The 24,996-nt window shown below is 37.5% G+C and overlaps 1 protein-coding gene across 2 annotated transcripts in view; it reads right to left on the minus strand.

Moving 5' to 3' along the window:
* SLC9A9 (solute carrier family 9 member A9) overlaps nt 1-24,996 on the minus strand; it is a 222,766-nt gene that overhangs the window by 37,833 nt on the left and 159,937 nt on the right. For both annotated transcript variants that reach the window (XM_075098872.1, XM_075098873.1), the window contains exon 14: nt 21,526-21,605. In XM_075098872.1, coding sequence (XP_074954973.1) covers nt 21,526-21,605 — 80 coding nt within the window. The remainder of the gene's footprint in view (nt 1-21,525; nt 21,606-24,996) is intronic.

The following is a 24,996-nucleotide window of genomic DNA, read 5'->3' on the forward strand; positions in this document are numbered from 1 at the left end:
CTCTGCAACCATCAGACTTCAGCATATAAGTAGGTTAAGGAAGACTTCTTCCAAAATTTGTACCTTTTAGCTGCAAATAGGAAACTATTCCTCATTTTCATGTCCAAAAGGCTATTAAATCTGATCTTGAGATTATGTACAGTTTTGCTTGACCTTTATTTAGAATCCCTTCTGCCAAAACATTGCCTTTTGTTGTCACTTAAAATATATTTCACTGTCAACATCAGGATTCAAAGAGAAGAGCTTTCAATCCAGTATAGAAGTACAGTGGAATCCTGACTTCACCAATGTAAGTGGATATGTTTCCACCTATTCTCATGGCACTAAGATTTTTTCCACCTAGTTTATTATATAAATTGCTTTAATTATTTTTTTTACCCTCCATTTTTCCTCTGGATTAGGAAAAAAGCATTCTTTTGACAGAGCAGCGTGTGTGTTTGTATCTATAGAAGTGTTCAGTTCTGCATTCATCTAACTGGCTTTTTCATGTTTTCCTCACTCATCTCTATGAAAGAAATTTTTTTTTTTGCTTCTCTTCAATTGCATAACATTTGCACAGAGGCAGAATACTCAAACATGCTGCTTGTTCTATCTTCTAAATATCAGCCTCCTTTTTTATAGCAAGAACCATGACCCTGCCTGCAGACAACACACTGATAGCATAAGAAATGCTCACTAGCCGGTTTTGTGGCTTGTTTCTCTCATGACACTAAATCTGATGATAAAGTTTTGATAAGAGCTGGAACAGTAGCGAAATAGGGATCTATCAAGTTACTGCTTTCTTTCTTTTCACCAATTTTAAACATTCTATTTTTTCTCTCCAGCCTGGCTACCGTAACATAAGCACTTTTCCCATCTCTTGGCAAGTACTGTTATGTCCACAACTTGTGAAAAGAAAAAAATCCTCCTAAAAAGTATGAATCACTTTTGAATGCAAAGTTACAGGTGCAATTGATTGCTACTGCATCTGTAGAAATGGACATCTGGGTCAACAACTGGTACCTTAACTACTGTGTATCGTGGTTTCTTAAGCTGCAAAAAGGGAACAGTAATATTTATATCACTAATGATTTTTAAAGAATAAATATTGTAAGGTGCTTTGAGACCTGTGCTGACAGACTCACTGAAAAATGCATTACAGACCTTTAGTTTGAAAATTTGGGCAAAAAAGTGCCCAAATTGTATGTATTAAAATGGATGGAAAACTCCCCTTGACTTCAGTGGTGCTGATCATGGCCCACACAACTTCACAGAAGTTCCACAGTGAAACTGTTGTGAACCTGGGAATGGAAGCCTACGATCATTTAACTTGCAAACCTCTGTTACATGTTTAAATAGATGGTAAAGTAGGGGATTCCTTAAGACTTATCTTAAAACTTCAGGGGATTTCCAATTCAGCAGTTCTTGAATATTTTGCATATTTTGTGAAATTTACCTCCTAAAATTAGAGCCAATTTTAAGTAAAAAAGACCCTCTTATTAGTTGTGCGATATCCTTGGTTTTTATGTCCAAGCAGCATTAACAAAATTAAGACACATAGCAGCAGCATGAAAACAAACTTGCATACTGTTTTGACATGTGCATCTCATGGAAGGATTGCTAATTGGTGAAAATGCCAATCATTACAGCAAGTGATTCATTCTCAGGACTGGATGATATCTACTGATGCCACGTGGCATAGAACCAATGGTGTGGGAACCAGTCATGACCAATATTTAAAGTATTTGGGAGAGATTTCAGTCTTCAAAATAGGTCTCCCACAGAAAGAATTCTACTTTTACCCTGTTGTAAGCACAGAAAAGGAAGAGTTGCTTTTGGGGGAATATTGGAGTAAAGGAAAATAAGAAATCACTGAAGGAAAATAAATCTATGTATCCATAATTTTAATTTTGGTAAAAAGGAAAAACAGTTCCTCTCACCCTCTCCATGCTCATGTAGTGGTGCTGTGGAACGAACAGCAACAGTTATCACAGGAGTGATCTGGTCTGAGCACTCCAAGTGCTCAGTTGTTTCCTGACAGTTGTTTCACTGGCTGTATGTGCTGTGATGAGAGAGTGTGAAAAAGGGAGTGGGTGAGCTGTATCTCTATTCTGCCCCTTTCTTCCTAGATACTTCCCTGAACGTTCCTCTGTCCTCAGCAGTGAAGGATCTTTCCATGCATCTTATAAAAATCATGTAGTGTCTTGCTCATTCTGGCCTCCCAAGACTGGAGATATACCTTACCTCAATGTCTGAAAGCTGTCAGCTCTGTGAGCCAGGACATTTCTCTAGATACAATGATATACTTAGTACTGCTGTCAGAGGTGCAGCTCCAGCTTCTGCAGGCTTCTCCTGCTAGCTGTTAGATTAGCTGGGTCGGGCTCTGGTGGCAATGCAACAGCAGGAGCAGCATGCCTTGGCTTAGGGTGGGCCAACTGTTGGGAAACGTACTCAGTTTTCAGGACAGGCAGTGCACTGCTAGAAGCAAACAGGCAAGAGTTGTCATAGTCATTAGTCATATAAAAGCGTGTTCTGTATCTTACTCTATCTGTCAGGAATAAAGAACAAGTTAAATTTCCTTAACAGGATGTTATCAAATACTTAAGAAAATCAGAAAATAGGCTTCCATTCACGCAAGGTTATCTATTTGACTTTTTGAGCCTGTTGGTATTATAGCTTAAAATTTCCTAAGCAGTGGCCGTGCTTGTGGTATATCCAAGCGAAGAATGAGAAACCTTGAGACACTTGCACCTGAACTGTGAACAATGACTTTTACAAGTCTCTAAACAAAATATGAGCTATTAATGTGTGTGGCAATGAAGTGCTGATTTGCAAATAGAGGACAACTCAGTGCTTTTGTCAGGGGGGAAAAATAAAAAGGGCAAGGATTTCAACTACTTTGGAGTTTCACAGATTACCAAGAGGCAAGTCTGTTATATGGAGCAGTGGGCAGCGCTTCTCCTTTTCTTGCTGTATCAAAACAACTGTTGCAGAGAATGGCATTTTATTCTCTGCCATGGAGACTTCTCCAGATAATGGAGAAAATACCACAGCAAGCTTTTCTGAATCATAAGTTTGCTGGCTGGCAATTTTCAGGCTCAAGGTGGAGAGCTACAGTTAAATATGTGATCCTGTATTTCTCCTGTTATAAATCAGTTCAAAACACAGCAATTGGTCCTTGTGGGGAAGAACAGGGATAATTACGGTGGTGGTAGACTCTGTGTGTAATTATGGAAATCGCTTTATCACAGAAAATGGAGAGGTTTTAAATGTCTCAGTTTGGAGTTTTATTATATTGTGTATGGCTTAACTAATATTTATGAAAAGGGTTGTGCTTGGCTTTTGCATATATCCATTTAGAACACAGTCATATACAAATAAGTTTAAAAATACAGATTGTACAATATATGTACATATGGCAAAATCTGCATGTAGCTCTTAAAACCTGGCATGAGGCACCTTTAAAGTATGTTGAAAATGCCATGATAATGGTTTGAATGAGAAAATAGATGATTCCAATAAAGACAATGAATCTGTGGAAAAGATACCTGTTGATTCATGGAGATCTTTTGCCTTAGAGATTGGAGGTCATCAAAATACTGTTTCTTCTATGCAGGTGGTTTTATTAAATAATGGTTGACATGCAACAACTTTTAGATAAATCAAAAAAACCCTGTAGGATGATCAAAAGGAAAGGATATTACAGATTTTTTTTTTTAACCAATCTATTAAGGAAGCATAATTTATGGTGTTTATCAAAGTTTCAACGATTCAGGTTTTATTAGACTCCCTTCAGACTTTTCAGAGAAAAATTATTGCCCATAGACAATATTTGAAAGAGCCTTATGGAGGCTGAAAACATTAGATATGGTATCAAGTAGTTGTGTTGCAATCTTAGTTTTGGCAGCAATTTATTAATTAACCTATGGTCAGATATTTTAGGCCCAAACAATTCTAAAAAGATGATGGGAGGGTCGTTTACAAATATGCTCCTAGAAGATTATTATTTATTGGAAGCCTGCTACAGCTACAGAATATTAGGCAAGTCCTTATAGATGGTAGAATGGCAGCTCAAAACCATCTACTTACAACAAAGCTCATGCTTTCTTCTTTTATTTTCTACAGGTATAGGGGGATCAAAAAGGCCCAGTACTTTGTCCCTCATTGACTTTTCTGACCTTTGGTGTGTGCTGTGATAATTTTTTATTTTTTATTATTTTTTCCTCCTCTTCCCAGGAAAGCCTTATTTCAGTTTCCAAATTTCTTTACAGCTACCATGACTGACCAGAGTTTCATCATATGGAGAGCATGTAATCTCCCTTCAGAGATTTGCAACAGCTTCCCCTTGTTCTGTTATGTATGCTGCAAATACATCTTACCAAATAGTGAGATATATTATTTTTTTGTTTTCCATACTTATTTTGATAATGCCAATAAAAAAGTTATCTCAATGTCACAGGCTTCTGTAAGATTGAGGGTGTGCACAAAGAAACCTGGATCTTATAAGATAGCAAAACAAATGATTGTTTTCATCTGAACTCTTGCTTCTGTTTTTTTTCTGCTGCATTTAGCTAAACAGGTCATCTGTCCCAAATGCAATAGTTTGTTGAGCAGAATGGCTTACCAGTAACTGTAGGTTTTTTTTTTTTGAGGGGGGAGGAGGACAAAACCCAAACAACTCCTGGCCCCCCCCAAACCAATACCAAAAAAACCCAACCAAAAAAACATCACCACAAAAAAAGACCCCAACAAAAGAACAAACCCAAAATGAAACAAAAAAAACCACAACCAACCCACCCAACACCTAAAAATAAGATTTAGGAAAATATTAAAAAGCAATGAGGAAAGTTAATAGTTCTGATACGAAAACATCAGGCTCTACTGGAAATTTCAACTTAAGCTGAGCTACAGGTTCAAGGGCCCTTGAGAATCAGGTGAAGATGAAAGACAAAAAAAATGGGTAGGGCAGTTATACAATCACAACGAGATACTGACATATGTGAAGCAAGAACTGGAGAAGTGAAGTGATGCAGTGCTTCACTGAGGATGAAAGAAATAAGCATGCCGAAGAGAAATGCTACATATATTCCGTAGCAAGAGAGCAAACCAGTTGCCTCAGCACCTAAAAGAGGACTGGAGGAGGTTAACTTCAAATCTGTAAATGCCAGCATAGGAAGGATAATAAAATGAAGTGATGGTCAATGATTTTTCAAGGCTTGATCTATCATTCATGACTTTTATGCAGATCTAAGAATCATGATCAGCTGTTTACTTCCAAATGACCAGTGTCCTCTTCCTCTGGAAATTGCAATAGGAATGTTAACTTCCTGCTGAAAGGTGGCAGTTCTCATTTTATACAGTTAATGTATCAACCTTGTCTTTGCATTGGTTGGTTTTGCCTTGTAATTTGCAGATTAAGTTTGAAACCACAAGTGTCCTCAGCTTCCCAATTGCTGTAAGTTAGCATGGTGTGGCATTTCAGAAAGAGTTGGGTCATATATTATTTTAAATGCCATCATATCTCTGAGTGGAGCAAATATAATGAACAAATACAGCTTCAAATGCAGGCTACTTGGGTTTTTTCCACCAATATATCTTTAATAATGTAGGAATCTTAAGGGAATACTGAAGCTGAGTGAACTTCCTACTTGTATTCTCATTGACTTTGCTTGTCCCCACTACTTATAATAGTGCATGTATATTAGGTTAAAAACTTAGCATATGCTTATGAGAGCATCTTACATCATGTAGCTCTTTATTTGGGTTACAGATCTTGAAGATTGCCCTTCCACTGTGAAAAGACACACGTGAAGGTTGTGTCCCTATGCTGCATGGCTCTGTGGGGAAGGACGGTAGTGTGCACTGAGTGCACTCATGCTTTCAGATTCCTTGTGCTCAGCTTGGGTTTACTCTGGCTTTCACAGCAGACGGTCAAAAAGAATCTCAGCCTTCTATAGGAATAGACTGCAAACACTATTCTTAATAATTTCAGTGCCAAAAGAGAACATTCAAGCTTAGTTTCTATGATTTCTAGTGTGTCCTGGGTCAAAAAGGATCAGTATTTTTTTCAGCACCTGCATGTGAAGAAACAAGATCGTGTACCAGACAGCTCAGGTATCTACCACTTCACTTGTCATTGCACAGGGTACATGTCACCTTCACTGTTGTTCCCAGTTAGCGATAGTTATTGATAAAGACTGAAGTGTATGGTGGGCCAAGCCAAGACTGGCTATTCTTGCCCGGTACATTATAACTCAGTGAAATAACGGGAAGGAGTCACCCAGGAAAATTTTGCGCTCAGTTACAGTGGTGCTAACGCAGAATAACTGACTCCATCTGTGCTGGATTTAGCACTTGGAGCAAGAGCTGAATTATGTCAGGAGTCATATCAATTCCATTCATTCCAAGGGGCTTATTTTGGATTTACTTTTTCATTGGGGTGGTTGTTGTTTTACTGACACTAATACAAGGTGGCAGTGAATGTGTGTGCTGTTTTTGCATCTGATGAATCTATATACTTTTCCTGTAAACTGTTTTCACAATGATGTGTGTAAATGTAGTTTTAAAATAAAACTAGGCAGTGTAAACACAGAACAAAGAAAAGAAGTCACCTCTATGCTCAGATCTCACAACTTTTACAAATGTAATTAATGCATAGTCTAAGGGGACTAGCTGAAATTCTGTGCAGAATCATTATATCCCCTGACCTTCCAAGCTCTCTATCATTTACTGTGAAATTTGTTGCTAGAAGATTTTTCTCTCTCCTCTTTTGCTTCCGTTTCCCTGAAATTTGTGCATTCTAGTAGCAGTCATCAACACTGCTAGTATTAAGACATAGGGTACAGAAACACAAAAATCCAATAATCTCCTGACTGTATGATATATTGTAGCTCTTTAGAATGAGTCTTGAGCAGTTTGATAGTTATAGTTCTGCATGCAGTAGCTCTAAAAAATGTTCATTGCTGAGGAGCTTATACCCACCTCTGTAAGCAACTAGAACCAAATTAATGATAATAAGAATTGTTCGTATATCAGAAATGGAAAAGAATGCAAGAAAAGTAGTTTCTCTCCTGAAGCAGCCTGTCTCCTTGACTCTGTCAGGAGAAGGAAAGCATACCTTAGGAAATCAGTCTTCTCTTGTTAATTCCAGCTGAAATGTCTCAAAAATGTTTCTTGCAAGTGTTTTGACAGGAAGTACAGAGAAAGATAAGAGGCCTATTCCTTTGGTACTTCAGCTGGAACTAACACAGGAAGGCTTTTAAAAAAGAATATAGTGAGGGGGCTCCACAGTCAAAATGGGAACTTACACATTAATATCTAAGTTAAAGTAAAACTTCTACGTCTGAAAAATTAAAAGCAAAACAAAATAAAAAGCTCAAGCCTTGCTGAAAAACAGAAGCCTCTTAATAGATCAAAAATATTATCAAATGTAAATAAGGACTTAGTCCTCTTCTCCCGTGTCCAAAAGAAAAAGGCCTCACAAAGGCTGGGGCTGACAGCATATAATCTTATGAGTGGGAGTGATCAGGAAGGGGGCCCCATGCACATCAAATACAAAGCAAATAAGCATTTTAATTCAATCTGTCAAAATTAATTAGAAACAAGATTAAAAAACCCCTCACAATCAGATGAAGTATTAGCTTGTTAATGTTAATTCCTGTTCTGTTATTGTTTGTGATAAACTGAGTCATAGCTATTTGCTTTGCAGCTGATAAACTGCTCTACAGAATCTGAATTTTCTTTTTATTTACCTTGGGAAGTTTGGGTAGAAAATATTTATCTGTAGTGACAAGCTCATAGCCATATTTCCCTAGCTGTGTGGAGAGAGGTTTTGGGGGCAAGGTCTTGCTGAGGCTTCTGCTGCAGGAACTGCCCTCCCCACCCTAGGGAACTGCACACATTTCAGGGAAGGGTGTGGGGAGTGGGTCCCAGATGTATCTTATGAGGAACTCCTGAGAAAGCATTTGTGATGCATTTGCCCTGAGCTTCCAACCTGATCGGATCCATGGCTATTTGCTTATAGCTTCCTAGCTGTATTTCATAGCAAAGCTACTCGGCCTGTTCCTGCCACATGCACTCAGGAGACAGTAGCTCAGGCGTGGCACTGCTCTCATGTGCAGTGTAGCTTTCAGATTGCAATTACCTTGCACATGGAGGCAAAGCAAGCATGTGCCTGCTTGCTAGTGAATGTGTAGCCATTTTTTGCTCATTTGCATTGATTGGATCTGCCACAATGTGCATGAAATCACACCCCAAACTTTATGCCTTTGGTCAGGTTTGATCTGACCAGCTCGGTAGGGATATTACTGTAAACCCCAGTGCGTGACGAAGGGGTATTGTGCACTCTTGGAAGAACTGCTACATGTCTGGACTGAGTGTGGTAAGGTTTGTTCCAGGAGGCGTTTATTTTGATCAGGCATATCTAATGTTAGGAAAACACTGTAAATATGTTGTTATTGGAATAGGTCACAGATTATTGTTCTGTGCCGTACAGAGGGTGGACATGTAGATAGAGGAAGACTGAGAAAGCAGTCCAAGGCATAATGCTCATTTTGTAGTTGCACCCATAATGTAAACATCCATGTATTTATATTTAAAAAAATAGGATCTAGCTCTTCTATGTGCAAAAGTAGAAACACCACCATAAATACATGGCTGTCTTGTTGAATCTATGGTAACAGAGCCTGAAGCAAAAACATATAGAGATGTAGTTGTATTTATTACTACATAAGAAGTTAAAATAAAAATGTAATTTTCAGCTATCCTTTATGTTCTTGGAAGTATTGGTGAAGGTGCATAGTCCAATAAGATGAGCAGAGTTGGCATTTTACACTGTTAAGAATAAAGCACAAGTCGCCTGCATTATTAGCCACAAATCTCCTTAGGTTTGTAATTATATCCCTATTCATGCTAAGAAACAAACTGGGCTTGGGAAGAGAGACATCAAAGAGGTAGACACCTTAGTATCACTGTAATTTGGAGATGGTTGTGGAGATATTTCATTTCTGCCTTATTTCCTAGACTGACATGATACGTTAGGTGTCCTTGTACCATCCCTAACTCATTGAGACAGCCGTGAGCTCAACCAAAAAATCTCAGCTGCCAGGTGAGCTACTGGCCATTTTTTACATAATAGCCTAAGTGTTAAAGCACTGATCTGGGAAGTGAAGATCAGGATTTTTCATTCCTCTTAGCCCAAGAGGGTTTGAATCAACTGTTTCTATTTCCTAAAAGAATATCCTAGCAGGCAAGATACACCATTACGTAAGTGAGAGTGAAAGTGGGGGAAATGACAGTTGAAAACTATTATTGTGTTCAATATGGGCTACATATGTACGCATACTTATATATTTTTCATATTATTTTTATTCTTTCCTTGTATTTTAATATTTAAGGTATTGAATGGAGTATCACAGATAGTTAAACATAAAGACTGTATCTTTATATTGCCTCTTTAAATTTGTGTGGCAACCTGTGGAACAATCAGATCCAGGGTTGCTTTATCTGCATTTACATGGATCATTAACAAATAATATTTTTTGCATAGCACAAAGTGTAAGTCTCCAGTTTAGCTAGAAGGACCAAGCTCTAAAGACCAGTCACATCTCCATTCACTCCAGTTCCCACTGATATTGACCATGATACAAAGCAGTTTAACTATGTCTTAGCAGACTGTATATATGTATCTTTTTATATCTGACTTGTAATTAAATGTGAATGAACCTGATAGGCAGTCATTTGTGCAGGAAGTGTAATCATATTTTATGCATTTGAAACTTCTGGATGCTTGCAGTACATGAAAAGCACTTTGTGGGTACTTGCATTATTGCATTTTTCATTATAATGTAATTCTATATTAGATATTCTATTTATGTAAAATCCAAAAATAGTTTGTGCTGTGTAGCAATGCAAATTTTGGTGAATAATCCACAAAGAATTTCAAAGCCTTAACCATTTGTGACGTGCACTAGCCTGTATCTTTAATGAGGACTCAACCTTTGAATAAATCATACTGGGCTTTTTATGAGTGAAAAGCATTTCTGTGCTTCCCCATTAAAGAAGGGTCTATAATTTCTTATCTTAATCACATTGAAAATATTAGGGATTATCACTGCTGGTCAAAATTCCTCAAATTGGTTTTAGATATTCTGTCAACAGTTAAAGTGTAAATCAGGTTTCTGTGCTCTAAGGTTGTGCTCCCCCCTTCCCCCGATGGCTGATCACTGGAGAATGAGAAAGCACAAAGCAGTTTCACAACCAAGGCTATGTAGGATAGTGTAATAGCTGAGGAAAAATCCATTTTCTCCGTACTTTTTTCTCAAGGAATCAAATTTAAATCAATGTAGAATGGACAGAATTTCTTTTCCACTAGTTGGGGAACCAGTGGACGTGAACAGGGATGCTTTGTTTACCTAATGTGTCTGAGACTCTTAAGATACTGAAGCTAAAGACATGTATAATGCAAGTCTTGAAGGTTGTATGCATTGACAGCTTCTCTTGTGTTGGTGTAAACATAGACTAATCGACTGTGCTTAAGTTTAATGTATTACACCAGTGTAACAATCAGTTCAAGGTCAAGTCATCTCCGAGTTTAGACTCCAGGTCCTTAGTGGGGTGCCAAACACAAAATGAAACAGCCTCTTCTTGGGATACTTATAGATGTTGAAAAGCTGGGACTTTCTGCTCAGTACTGCCCATTTTAAAGAATAGAAGTTTGGCTAGTGAGGATATAATAAATAACAACCTACTGTTTAAAATGTCAAGATTATGTTCAATGCTTGTGGGTTATTTTAAGAAATTCTGTATTTCAAAAGATGTAGAGAAATACTTCAGTTTTCAACTGGTTTTCTATACTTCTGTATCCAAAATTAAATATTTAAAACGATAATGTGGTAAAGAATCAGTTCAGAAAATCAGGTTGCTTTTAGCAGATTGAATAAACCAGTAAATTTCTAATGAACAGACAGCAAAACACTCAAAGTCCATTGGCACTGGCTAGGAACTTCATTGAATCCGAGTGGATTTTACCATTCATAACACAATGTTCTCTGTACATAACTACATGGAAGGCAGAAAAAAATCTGCAAAAATTGTCTGCGTAAATAATACAGCGTTTGCAATAATTCTTAAATATATAACAGATTAAATTTTCTTTTCATCAGGTATAATAGCACAAGTTAAAAATTTGATGAAAATCATCAGTCCAAACTAGATATTCTATTCCTCCATGAAATTAAGTATGCATTTCCTAACCTTCCATGACAATATTTCTTTCTTTTTGAAATAGCAGCTCCAGGACACAAAATTTTGGTATTCTTTTCGTGATCTTTTAGGTAAACTGTACACACTTTGACGAAGTTATTGCTTTATGGTCTCTCATTGTTGCTCTTCCTCCGTGCACCTATAAGACCAATTGTGACGAAGCCACAAAGGAAGCATCTGAAAATATTCTGTGCTGACACCTATTCCTCTACTGTTCACCTTTAGGAATGACTTCTTTTTCCAAAAGTAGAAATAACTAAGTTGTTAAATAATTGTGCTGTCCCATTCTGTCACAGACCAACCCTTCTAAGTCATAACATCTTCCTATGCCCCTTCGATGCCAAGAATGGAGTAACCGGTTTTGTGGTTATGATGCTGGTATTGGAGCGGTAGAACTGGTGCCGTGATTGGAACTGCAGCCCCTTTTTCTTTACCTGTATATCAAACTGGGCTCTGTTTATGACAACTAGCTATGACCTGATAAAGTTCTAAAAATACTGTCACCAAAATTTCTTCAGCTTCTGGGCCTGTAGGATTTTATAAATCTCAATGCTGTATTTACTTTGAGTAACTCAGGAGATCACACTGTGCAAAGAAGGCTAGGATGTCAAATAGCTTTCACTGAGAAGCCTACAAACATGTTCAGCTGGAAGGAATGGTGCTAGCTTTACAGAAATAGCTCTGCTAGGCTGATTTGAATCTACAGAAAACAAGAGGTTCCTGAGTTCTAGGTCTATATTTACAGAAAATAAGAGGCCACAGCCTTGATTTTCAGCAGCGCTCTGCTGATTTTTTAGGCATCTAAACTAAGAAACTGTGTTCCTATGGGCACTATACTTTAACTTCCATTGTACTTGAAGCTTGTAGTATAGTACAAGATGAAAGGCAGCCCTTGTCTCCCGTACTTGAGTCTTGTGTTCCCTAACAACAGTGAAGTGAGCTCATAAGATGTCATGATCTGTTGCGATACCTCATGCAAACTTGTAGTTAGCCCTAAATCAGTATTTTCATTCTTCTGATTTATCCTCTTCACCTTCCCTTAGCATCCCCTTGAGAAGAAGTGCTGAACTAAGAACTGGTACTAAGATTGGTTGTTTCACAATATATTTGAATGCATGATGATGCACGTGCTCTAGTGAATCAGCCACCTATTTCAATATCAGAAAATAGAAAACAGCTCTTGAGTTTCTTTGCTGTCAAGAATTGCATTATTTTGAATCACTGATTGCCAGAGTGCTCTTAAAAATAGAGGCAAACAATTTTTTTTCCTCGCACATTTGCACTTTTGCCTCGGCCTTATTGATTCTGTGGTCGAGTGTGCCAAACTCAACTAAACTCAAATAAAAACTATCATAGCCAACACGAACTAAAAATACCAACAGTGCTTTTTCCAGATCAACCACCTAAAATGGGAAAAATAACAATATACAGCCTAAGCTTCCAAACATGACCTGTATTGAGGGCCTCATCCACATCCACTGAAGGCACTGGAACATTTCAGTGACTTTAAGGGTTTTACGTCCAGATATTAGCTTTCTGTAAAAGAGTTCAATTCAAGAATGCTTTCTAATAGAAAATCATTAACGTGCCCTTTGGCATTCCTGGTAATAGCCTTAATCGTACTGAATTCCTTCAGTCTCACAGCTTTTACAGGAATGCCATTGTAATTTAACATTAATAACAGAACCTTACTAGGAAGTGTTACCAATTTCTTGCTTAGATGATGTTATAATTAGCAGTATCTTGCTGTGACAATTGCTGCTGTAAAAGAAGTGCCATTTATAGGTGGTATTACATATGCAGCCTGTGCGCCATGCATGTCCAAGCGTTCTGATATGTGCTATGTGACTGGAAAGGTGACAGTGAAAGATAAACATGCAGAAGAACATTTAAAAACACCCTAGATGTAATACAAAGTAACTTTTTGCACATACAGGGCTGTAAATGAAATAATAAGAGACTTGAAAGAAGGTTTTAAGTTATGGTTGATTAAATCTGTGTTATAAGTTTCTGGTACTCTTCTATCATACTTAGGTCTCCAGGGTGCTGTTAAGTATTGTCAGCCAACAAACTATAATTTCATGCTTGAGTGGACTAATACAAGCCTAGGCTTCTGCTTCTTTGTACAGTCAGAACACAGTATGCTGTAACAATAAAGTGAGAGGGGAGGAAAAAATAAAGTGAAATAAAAAGTTGTCACACGGAATAATAATTAATACTTATCAGTAAAATCAGATACTAAGATGCCTTGAGGTATAATTTGTTGAGGTCAATAAACTGTGAGTCCATTAGGCTTTAGATCAACTCCTTCAAGTTCTGTATTTTGATTGACAGGTGCTGTAACACACAGCTATGCAGGTAGAAGTAAGCTGCAGAACTGGATGGTGTTTTTTAAACGTAGCAATGTTTCCAGTCGCATCTTTTGTCCCTGCCAGAACGTTTGGATCTTGGTCAATAGGTATTAATATAGCACTTCTGTATAAAATATGACTATAAGAGGAATCCTCTGTACTTAGTCCTGTCTTGGTAGTGTATGTCCTGAATTTCTCTTATGCTAAAGTGTAAATCTTGACACTGTCTAGTTTAACATGCTACAGCTGTAAATGGTGGCTTCATACATCTGAAAATAACATTAAGAGAAGAACGAAAAATGGTTCTGTAAGCTGGATTGCCTGACTGAGGCCTTGGCTGTATGAAGTGCTACATGCTCTTGATGGGACTTGTAAGCACCCACTGGTCTGCCGAATGGCTTCAGAAATGACCCTTGGTAAATCTGGGAGGAATGGCTCAGATATTTCAGCTCTCGAGTGTAGTGCAAAGGTCCCTCAGGGCAGGGGGTCATGCTCAGTGACGAAGCATGTAGTGCTGCTTTGCAGAGAAATGGGCTTCTTTAATGCCAGCCGCTAAAACATACTGAAGGAAATCAGTCACAGCCAGTCAAAAAGTTTTCAGATGTGTTATTTCTGTGTCTAAAGTAAGGGTTGGCTGAAATAAAAAAAGTCACTTTTGGTAGTGTTGACAGAAGCTTTCCCAGTTTCCTGCCCCCTTCCCCATTACTCCCCTGGCTCTGGCAAACCATGTGGAAGGCACATTAACAGCCTCTGCTGAGAGCCCTGCAAAAGCCAGACTTTTTAGGGCTCCAGACGCTCCTGTTCCACTTCTCTACTTTTTGGTCAACTTTGTGACCTATTTGGTGGGCTGCCAGACTCCTGTGCAGGTGATGAGCCTCAGAAACATTTCAGAAATATGAAAAATAACCCCCGTTTTTGACTTTTAAAATAACCTTTGGACTTGTTTTGTACTGGAAAGATTAAAATGTTATATTTCTTCTTTGAACAATTTTATTTTTAAGTTTTAGAGCTCCTCATGGGATGAGGATTGTAGTTTGTAGCTACTGCAGATTTTAATGCATTTTAATATAATTTTATGTAGAAGAAAGAAACATAGTTGCTTAAAAATCCATGCATTTTATACGGGGCCACGGGGGTCTGTGAAACAGTCTTTATATTCAGTTGTGGTCCTTGTTATCAGAAATTGAGAGAACCCCTTGAACAGCACAAACAAAAGGTATGCTATGTCAAATAAGGCAGGATGTTAAATGGATTAAATGTGATTCTACTCCGAGTCGTCTAGAATAAGCTGTAGGCCAGGTTCTGCCTTACGTACCGTGCAAAACTCTTACAAAAATCAATGACTGTTTGACACAAAGAACAGAAAATAGAACCTGGCCCAGCATGTCTCCAATGGATGATAACAACTTACAAAATTTTGGGTGGTTTGTTTTGTTTTGTGTTTTTGTTATTTTTTCCCACTTTAGAAGAGAGATGTGAATCTCTCTTCACATTAAAGCACTTCCCCTTTTCTCAGATTGCAGTAATAATGACATGCTTTCCTTCTTCACTTGTCCCATGCCTGCACTGTTTAACCATTATTTTGAACATTGATTTTTTTGAAATGCATGTCTCTTTCTTCCCTTAAAGGCAAAAGTACTACATACTACTATGAAGGCTTTAAGGAAATCAAGAAATTTTGTATAAAGGCTTTGCTACCAGTGAAGTAAAAGCCTTTGGTGATAGAAAAGACATCTTCCAGAATGACTTGGTTTTTGTATTATTTTATATAAGAGATAAAATTAGACTATGAAAAAGAATCCAATCTTAATCTATTGTCTTCTCTTGTCAGTTCCTTTCTCCCTAACTACATTTTTTTTGTTTGTTTGTGTTTTGTTTTTTTTTGTAAACATGTAAACAGATCTTTCTGCAGTGTACTGAATTGTAGTGTCAGGATGAAAAACCTAAATAGTAAAAATTCCAAACTTTTTATCTCCTTTTGATTGTATTTTGTGGAACCAAAATTCCTGCATCTCCTTTCTTTCTTCAGGATCATGGTGGGGAAAGGGTGGGTTCAAAGATTTATATTTTACAATAAAAATAACAAGAAACTATTACAAATAGACTTTACACATGTCTCTATGCAATGGAAGGGGGAAAAGGAATAGATGTCAAATACTGTAAAAGAACCAAATCTTTTTCATTTAACACTTTGTATTTAACTTTTCATTCATACTTGGTATTTAACTCATGTTCAGGAATGTTTTCTTGTAAAAATACCTGGGCATGATAGAGATTTTCAAAGAATTGACGTGAGAGAAACTTTACAAATGAGAATGATTATACTTGCATATTCAGTGTGGAATTGTTTAAGAATTATTTATCCAGGTTTCTTTCTGTGGAATGGAGGACAAACAGAGGTCACTCATTATTCTGGTTAATCATTAGCCATGTTTATTTATTAGGTTAATTTGCAGAATTTCAAAAATCTTATGTCCTTGGAAAGGGCCAGGAAATAGCACCAAATCAGATATACTGATTATCTGTTCTGTATAAAGAACTATAAGTTTTTCTAGATCATGTGCTTGAAAATGTGTTGTTGGAATGAGTTTTGGACCAAGTTCAGGCAATTGTTGCTAATGATAAAATACCTTCTGGGAACCCTGTCCTGCTAAAGTTTGCAGTGCTTGAGAAAGCCTTATGATACGGCCAGCTGCTCTTGTGTCATGTTCGTGTTACGATATCCACTGTAATCCATTTACTAGGATTTGTGCTTTTGTTTCAGTGTTTGTTATGATCTGCTTGTAACCCCTGCAAAACCGATTCTTGTGCTCTATTGGCATATCTGTGCTATGATTACGTTTCCTGCTAGCCAATTCCGTGTTACTGTTTCTGTGTGCTACCTGAGGTTGCTTATACTGCATTATCTGATGCTTCTTTGAGTCATAATTAGAATTAATTCTCTCTGAGATAAGATTGTCTTTTCGAAAACTGTCTAGCAAAATGAGATTCTGGTCCAAAACTAGGACGCTGTGTGCTATTTTGCTGTTGTCACTGAAGTGATAAAGAATACCAAATCAGAATATTAGTAATTAAGAAACCTTTCCTTCTCCGGCAGATAAAAAAAATTGGTGTGCACATGCATGCTTACAGCCTTTTGTCTTTCCCTTCCAAAGGTGTCTGTCTCTGATATGAGTGGCAAGTCATCCTATAAGGAAAATTCAGCTGAAGATCACAAAATGCTGAATTTGTCTTTGATTGTCAGTTCACCCTGGAATGCACTTTTGCTTTTAGTAGCATTTCTGTTTTCTCACAGGCACAGGATAGTATTTATCTTACTTCATAGGCAGCCATTATGTCTGTTTTATCCATGCATAAAGTACAGGAGAAATAAAATGATAGGTGCCCTGAATAAGTTCAGGAGAATAAACTTTTGAAGTCTACAAATAACGCATTTCCTTTTGGCTGATTGATTTCAGGTAAGTGCAGAGGACACAAAGAACTTTTTTTTTTTTTTTAAAACTGAAAGGAATACATCTGAATGATGGATAACTGCAGTTCAAGGAGAAACGCTTTTAGAAGTTGCGTTATGGAGAATTGGCTCACTCTAACCCAGACTCCTGCTTCTATTCAGTGTAACTGAACATTAGTTCCTCAGATTGAACAGACATCTGCAAAGAAGGAGAAAGGTCTCCCCCTACTACTCTATTCATGGCAGTGTGTATGTGAGCCTCCCAAAAAGCAAAGCTCTGGGCAAGTTAGACAGCTACATTGCTATTCAGTAGCTTGGAGCAGTATCAAGGATGCAGTAGACCTGTCATTGCACTGGTTACAATACCCACGCTGGCCAGCTAACAACAATCGTCTCTCTCTTGCTCCCTCTCATGCCTCATGTGTGCCAGAGATAGGCAGCATTAGTGCTCTGGTCATTTTGTTTAGTCTTGGAGGACCACATCACATGCAATCTCATCCTCGCCTCATCACCAGAAAAAAAAGGTTAGACTTGCCTGCAGGTGGGCCCAAGGTCTTTGTTTGGCAATTTAACACTAATTATGTATTTAAAGAAACTTACCGTGTATTTGAAGTCTTTGTCCCTCTTCCTTCACTTCTTGCTTCTACTGTAATCTTTCATACATTTTCCTGTTATGCAGTAACTATTTTTTTTCTTAATGCAAGTTTCAGTCTATGCTATTAAAGTACATATCCTGCAACATAATGTAGGCTGCTTCTTATGAAGACGGTGAGCATTTATGGATGGAAACGTCTTAGCACATACATTATTCTTTTTTTTTTTGTCGTCAGTTTCAGTTATTTTCGCACTTTTGTGTTTTAGTGCAGCAATCTCAAATCCTTCCTTCTCCTCTCAGTATACAGTGTGAGAAGCCAGGAGAACAGTGTAGTCATCTTCCTGACTGATGGTACAGAACAGCCAGTGAGAGCATTGAAATTGTCCCCACATGAAGAAGTGAGAATTATATGAATACACAGACAAAAAGAAGCCCTTGTGGACAGCAAGCCTTGCATAAGATCATGTTAAGCCAGAAACAATTGCAGGAGTTTAGTTTAAAGTACCTGGAAAAACAGGTGAAGATTGTTTGCAAGACACTTGTATTAATTTTACCTTCATTTTTAGCAGTAGATTGTAAATGGGAATACAGGCCTGTGTACAAGAGGAATTCTAACTCTAGTCAGGTACAGAATGTCTTGGGACTAGGCAGGCAAAAACCAGTGATATTTGCTGGAGTAAGCAAGTAAAGGGGTTTGGGACTGAGAAGCGTTAAGAGCAAATTGTGACTAGCTGGGAGCAAAGTTACAATTTTTTTGTTGAATGCTCTGGAATTGGACAACTTTGCTCACCATTTGTTTGAGCTCTGCCCTTATATACACAGGTTCTTGCCCTTGCACGATGAATTTTCCACCTACTTACTCATTTGTTAGCTAAACTTGGCTAAACCTGCCTTGAAAAAAACAAGCACCAATATAAAGCCATGTATATAGTGCTGGATTATAGATCTTGTTTTTTTTCCCTGAAAAATTCTTGAAATGCCTTTGTTTATTCCCTCACTCTTCCACTAGCTTAAGTAGGATATTACAGCTTCAAATGGTAATGCATTGCAAGCTGTAAAAACAAGGTTGTTGAAATAAATTCACTTGAATTTACCCACTGTCAGATACCAAGTGTTTTATTTTGCATTTTCCTTGTTTAAATTATTGAGATGAAAATCCAAGAGGATACCTCTAAGTACTTAAATGATCTGTTCTTCATTTTTATTATTCCAATATTAACATTTCTTAGCCTAGATTTTAGAGAATGGTATGTTTTCCTTGGGTGTCAGTACCTGATTCAAAGATGCTTGCTTAAAGAAAAAAAACAAAACCTTATTGAACCTAGCTGGCTGTGGATCAAGGTCCTACTGTTTCTTTAAGAATAAAAATAAAATGTGATTCTCAAACAGAATTTCAGCGTGGCATGTTGCCATTGCCTAAGACCACTGAACTAAGTGGGAATCTTTCATATGGACAGCAAGGAACAGCACAATTTTTTTTATTTCCTCAGTGATATTTCCTCCCTCTTGCTTTTCCCTTATGAAATAAATAGACATAAGAGATGTTATTGCCAGAAGAGTGGGTAGATCTGTGTTAATGCCTAAGAGCAAATGTCAAACTACAGAAATGTCACAGTCTTGTATGCTTTCAAAGTATATAAAACCAGATAGATTACTCTTTTACTGTATCTTTTCTTTGAAAACTTCATCCTAATCCTCTATGCAATGTTGTATTGGGCACAAATACTGTGCTACATGACAATTTTGTCTTCTAAATTTAGCAGCACAGCTTTGTAACATTAAGCAGAGAAAGGCAAGAGAAAGATTGGGTGGATAATTTCTCTCTCCCTGAAAAGAATGTCTTTCAGAAATAGTCATACCAAAGAAATGCTCAGAGCTGTGAGTCACAGCATTAGTGGGTTGAACAGTTATTCTGTGCAGGTATATGGGCATACATTTTCAGGATTAGTAAAATGTAGAAGTATTATTTGTAATAAAAATATATTTTAGGATAACGGCAGGGCTATAATCTCTGAAAATCTGAATTCTAAAGAAAGATTATGATTTGACTGGAAAAGATTGACACTTATGAATAAATTTGTTCTTTTTAAGAATATTAAAAAAAACCTTAAAATATTTTCTTCAAATGCAAAAGACAAGGAAACCAGACTTTCTAGAATAAAGCATCAGGCACCCATATTAAAGATCTCTACCATACAGATAACCTCTGAGAAGTGATGCTTCTGGTGCCTTCTACAGTCCTTTTATTTTGCAAGTACTCTTACCTGACTTTTTCATATTGATTTCTCTTTCCCTTCTGCATCTGTCCTCTGTCCCTTGTTTTCTAGCTCTAGTCTTGTCTCTTTCATGCTTTAACTCATGCCTCTGTCCTGTTCTTGCCTTCCACATACTTTTGCCTTTTTTTTTATTCAGAGGAAATTTTTTCCCCTGTTCACACGTTCTTTCTAACTTAAAATTTCTAAGATAGGCCACGACCACAGGCTATTCCTTCTGACAAAGAAGTGGGACTGGGTGGTAGTTAAAGCCAGTTATGCTGGTACTTGACATTAACATTTAAACATATTTCCCCCCTTTATACAGCATTCACCTACAATTTCTAAGAATTCTTCAAGAATTATCCTAGAGAAACATTTTAATGCTAAGTGTTTTGGCCCTTAAAATGGCTCTGGTAGATGAGTTAGGGCAATACATTCATTTTTAACCAAGATGATGTTTTTTCCATCAAAAGTGTCTTTGAAAGATAACTTCACTTGAACTCTAAGGAAGCTGTATTCCCAAAGGGTTACATTTTATCAGCTGAAATATTTCATCATAGACTGATGCAGCTCATATTAGAAAAACATATATGTAGTGTGAACGTTAATCTCTACTCATTAGTGCAGGGTAATGGACCAATAGATGTGCTGTTGAATAATGGAGACTACTGGTAGAGCTTTGCCTGTTCAGCTGCTGAGCCAGTATGCATGGAAATTAGCAGATGGGCTTCTCATATTCATCATATATCTGTTAAAGGCTTAGGGCTCGATTGTTATTGTGGGATCTCACTGACAGCTATGCAAAGCCTTTCCTAAGTCAGTTTAAAATTACAATAAATTAGAATGGTAGCTTTTACCATCTTTGCACAGGCATTAGTGACAGCATGGGTGTCAAAGAGTGTGTTCTACCTTGGCTTTGGGAGGATGTTCTTTTTAAGAATATTTAAAAAAACCCCACAACCCCCACTTAAAATATTCTCTTGAAATGCAAAAGGCGTGGAAACCAGACTTTCTAGAATAAAACACCAGACACAGATGCTCAAGATGACTACCATACACCCCTCAGGAGGAATGTGAATAGAAGCACAAAGGCTCAGGAATCCAGGGAAGGCCTGGGAGCTATATCTTCACAATGGGCGCGTCTTTCTCTCTGTAAGCAGTATGGCTAAACCAGTGTTGTCGTATTTTTACTTTCTCTTGGGTAGCTACTGCTTTTTGAATATGCAGGCAGGCAGCAGCCATCGGACTGCTTCAGTCTCCAACCTCCTGGTTTCTCAAACACACAATTTACACCCTCTCTGATTAATAATTGGATCAATTTTATCCTGGAATTTAAAAGGTTAACTTATTTAAACCTATTGCCTATATACTACTGTAGCGCAGAGCTGCTTAGCTCATTCTCACTCCCCATAGCCTCAGTCAGGAATGTACTACTGCTGCACTGCCCAGCTTCTCTAGACCTTCTGTTTCTTTGAACTTACAAAATTTATTCTCCTTATGAAACACGTCAAAATAAATTACACTTTTGCTTTTGTTTTTAAAAGTATAATCATTTTTGGGTTCTTAAATACTTTGAAGGTGCCAGCTGCAATAATGCAACTATCAATTATGGCTTATAACAGAAAAGGATACTTGTGGTCAAAGCCATACCATATTCTGAACAGCCATGCACTCTCAGCTTTGGTTGTATTTTTATCCAAGTTAGATGCACTCTGCAAAATAAACAAAAGAATAAAGTGAAAAACATTCTTATAACATAAACAAAACATGGAGTTCCAATATTAAAAATACACGTCAAACTGAATTACAATTAACTGCACTTTTTTTTTAATTTAAAAAGCTTTTTTGGTGCACAAATATTATCTCTTTGAATCCATTCAGGAGAAAATTGACTCATCTAGCACATTTCTCATTGCTATATACTGATTGGAAGAGTGCAGCATTTCCTTTTATTAATGATTCCAATTTTATTAAGCAGCTGGGAAGCACTATGTTCTGAGATCAATAAAATGGTATTTCGATTTAATTGCCATTGTGGGATTACTTCAGTTTACTTCTACAAGATCAGATGCTATTTGTGTATGTATAACGAAATGTCATTCCCAAAGGGATTGTGATATTCTAATAATTATGACACTACTTTCCTTTCTATGCTTCTTTCCAAAGGGAGAGGAACACGACTTGAGTCAACAAGTCTCGAACCACTGCTTTCCATTCTGCAAGCTAATTCGGGGGTGTGCTGCACAGGTAGAAAGACGGACTGTCCTGTTACTCGAGGTCATAGTTTGGAATAATACATTAGAAACAGCCATCTGTACAAAGACAGCTAGTTTGGTTGTACTCGGGGCCTCACATCAGTACTGGTGGAAGAATTAGTGTCAGGATGGAATTAGGAATTGGGATTGCCAGTTCTCTAAGGATGTTTCATTATTGCCTTTGTGTTTTGCTGCAAGTTAGATTACTTTTTAATGGGAATATTTTTCTTTATGCAATTTTAAACCAATTTATCTAATAATTTTTGTTTTAATCTAATAATATATTAAAATTAATTTCCTATTGTGCATTAACATACATATAAATTGATAGATTATAATAATGGCAATGGTCTGATCCTCAAAACTCTGTCTAATTCCAAGCCAACCTGTACAGGGAACTTTTGCATTGATTTCACTGAGTTTTGAATAAGTTTGTGTGGAGACAGAAACCATATTGTAGTTGTTATGATTTTGCTAATGTCAAAGGTGGTCACAGTGAACTTAAAAATGTACCAAATAGGCCAAATATTATTCTTGGAATCTATTTCCTTGTTACTGAATTGGGTATTTTAGCCACTCTCCCTAGCAAGTGGGGAGGCTGGAGGCGGGGAAGATGATGGTACTAATCCCTAACCAAGCAGCAGAACACTCTTCTAAGTCCTCAATACCTGATAGTACATTTTGCCAAGACAGATACAGATTCAGAAAAGGACTGAAATATTTAAGCAGGAAGCGTGGTGGCAGCTAACGTCTGTGTTAGGTCAGAACAACAAGAACACAGAAAAGAAAGTGAAGGACTAGGGTAAACAGGTCTAGAGATGAGAAAGGGAAGGACAGGCATGGGAAGAGACACATCGTGGAGTGGGCTGCAGCAAGCAGCCGACGAGTGCAACGCAGAGCAAGGCTAGTTAAAAGCACAGAGAGCTCTGTAAATGGCCTGTGTGTCCTTGGTTTGACTACTAATGTTTCCAGAAGCCATAGTGTTGTTGGTTAATTCCTATTTCCAAACTCATTGTATATCTAGCTTCCTCTTGCATTCATGTTCTTGTATGAAAGCAGTGGATAAAAAGTGTATTCTGGGGTAGAATTGTCCCAGAATTTGCTGGTCCTGACGTAGACCTGCTTTTATTTCTTGCAGTAGTGTTTATTGCTGCTTCACTCCACACCTGTTCTGGTAGCCTGTAGCCTCTGGCTTGTCTGAGCTCTGTGAGCTTGACATGTATTGCACCTTCTTCCTTTTGTATATGGAATCCATGTTGTGTTATCAGCTTTTGCGTTAATGGGAATCTCGGTAGTTATCTGTAGTGCAGCTCCTGCAAAAATAGTACGGTCAAGGGATGGCAGCAGATGTCAGTGTGCATGCTTTTGGGCTGTTGCAGATCCTTGGATCCTATGATCTTAAAAAGCAACTTTTCACCTTCCCTACAGTTCAGAGAGGTAGAAGTAGGGGAGACAGTCTACCACGTCTTCTGGACAACAATTTTCTCTCTGGGAAGTGAGAATACCAGAGTTTCTCAACTCTTACTTGGGAATTACCTGTAGGGAGATTATTCTCATTAGTCACTTGCAATAAATTCACCAACCAGCTGGTAGATGAAACTGATGGGGGAAGTATAAATAATTTCCTTTTTATAATAATAATGATATGGGGATGGTTAAATAAACTATGAACATTAGTTTGACAGATTGATATTGACAAGTGTTTTGCAGGCTGTTTAGTTTTCCACTGAGATCAATACTACATCTACAACGTTTTTCCAAAATTCTTGTAGAAAATATATTATTAGATTGTCTTGATAAAGATTAACATAGCTGAATTTCTGAGGTACGTAAACCATCTGAATAAAATATGCTATTGACTATTTATGTTTCTGGGAAATCGGTTGAAAAGCCCACTGCCATAAAAGCTATTGACTTTTTCTAATAGATCAAGTTTGTAACTCTACTTAGGGATTGTGTATTCTGCACTCTGCTTATCAGAATCAGCTTTTGGTGTTTATCCTCTGAATGTATGTGATATGCAGCAAACTGCTTTTCTTTGTTTTAATCAATTATTTTTTATACAATAATGTATTATCTGTAGTATGTATTATGTAATTCTTCTTTCAGAACAGAGTTACAATAGTCTATCAGATAAGTGGGTATGAATAAGAGGCTATTATTTCTTCTGTGTATGCTCATGTTGTGATAACGACTTGATGATAAACACATTTAAGAAAAGGCAAGGCAGAACTGACACAAAGAAACTGAGAGATGGTTTTGATGGATGAGGTTGTGGTATGGTGAAGTCCAGGTGTTAATTATACATTAAAAGGCTCTACACCTTTTGCTAGGGAAGAGCCCTGGGTTCCAGGTCTTACAGCTTGAACTAGAATTTGCTGCTAGCTGACTGCTGAAATTACTGGTTGAGCCAGTCCAGAATAGAGCAATAAGCATAATCAGAAGTCCAGAAACAACCACGTACATGGAAGTCTTGACTATAAATTGAATTCTTTTGGAGAAGAGAAAATTGATTTTGTGGAAGGGAAGGAAAGAAAGGGAGATCAAGATGAAGAGGTAGGAAAGGAAAAGGGTTATGCAGCTGTATAGCTGCTATTGCCTCTGACATAGTACTCATGAGATGGAAGGTGTTTAAGGCTTTTTCTGTGCCTAAAAAGTCCATGTCTAGTTACAGATATGGATTGAGAGGTTCCCACAACAAGATACCCTGTGTCCTGGTAGTTAGACTGATCATAGAGGAGAGAGACTTAAATCTCCACAGCAGACCATGCGGATTCCCCATTTTGGCTGAATACATGGGCTGAGAAGGGAGGAGCCTAGTGGCTTATTTTCCCCTAATTTTGCTGTC

This window comes from Phalacrocorax aristotelis, chromosome 7 (genome assembly GCF_949628215.1).
Source record: "Phalacrocorax aristotelis chromosome 7, bGulAri2.1, whole genome shotgun sequence".
NCBI classification, from domain to species: Eukaryota; Metazoa; Chordata; class Aves; order Suliformes; family Phalacrocoracidae; genus Phalacrocorax; species Phalacrocorax aristotelis.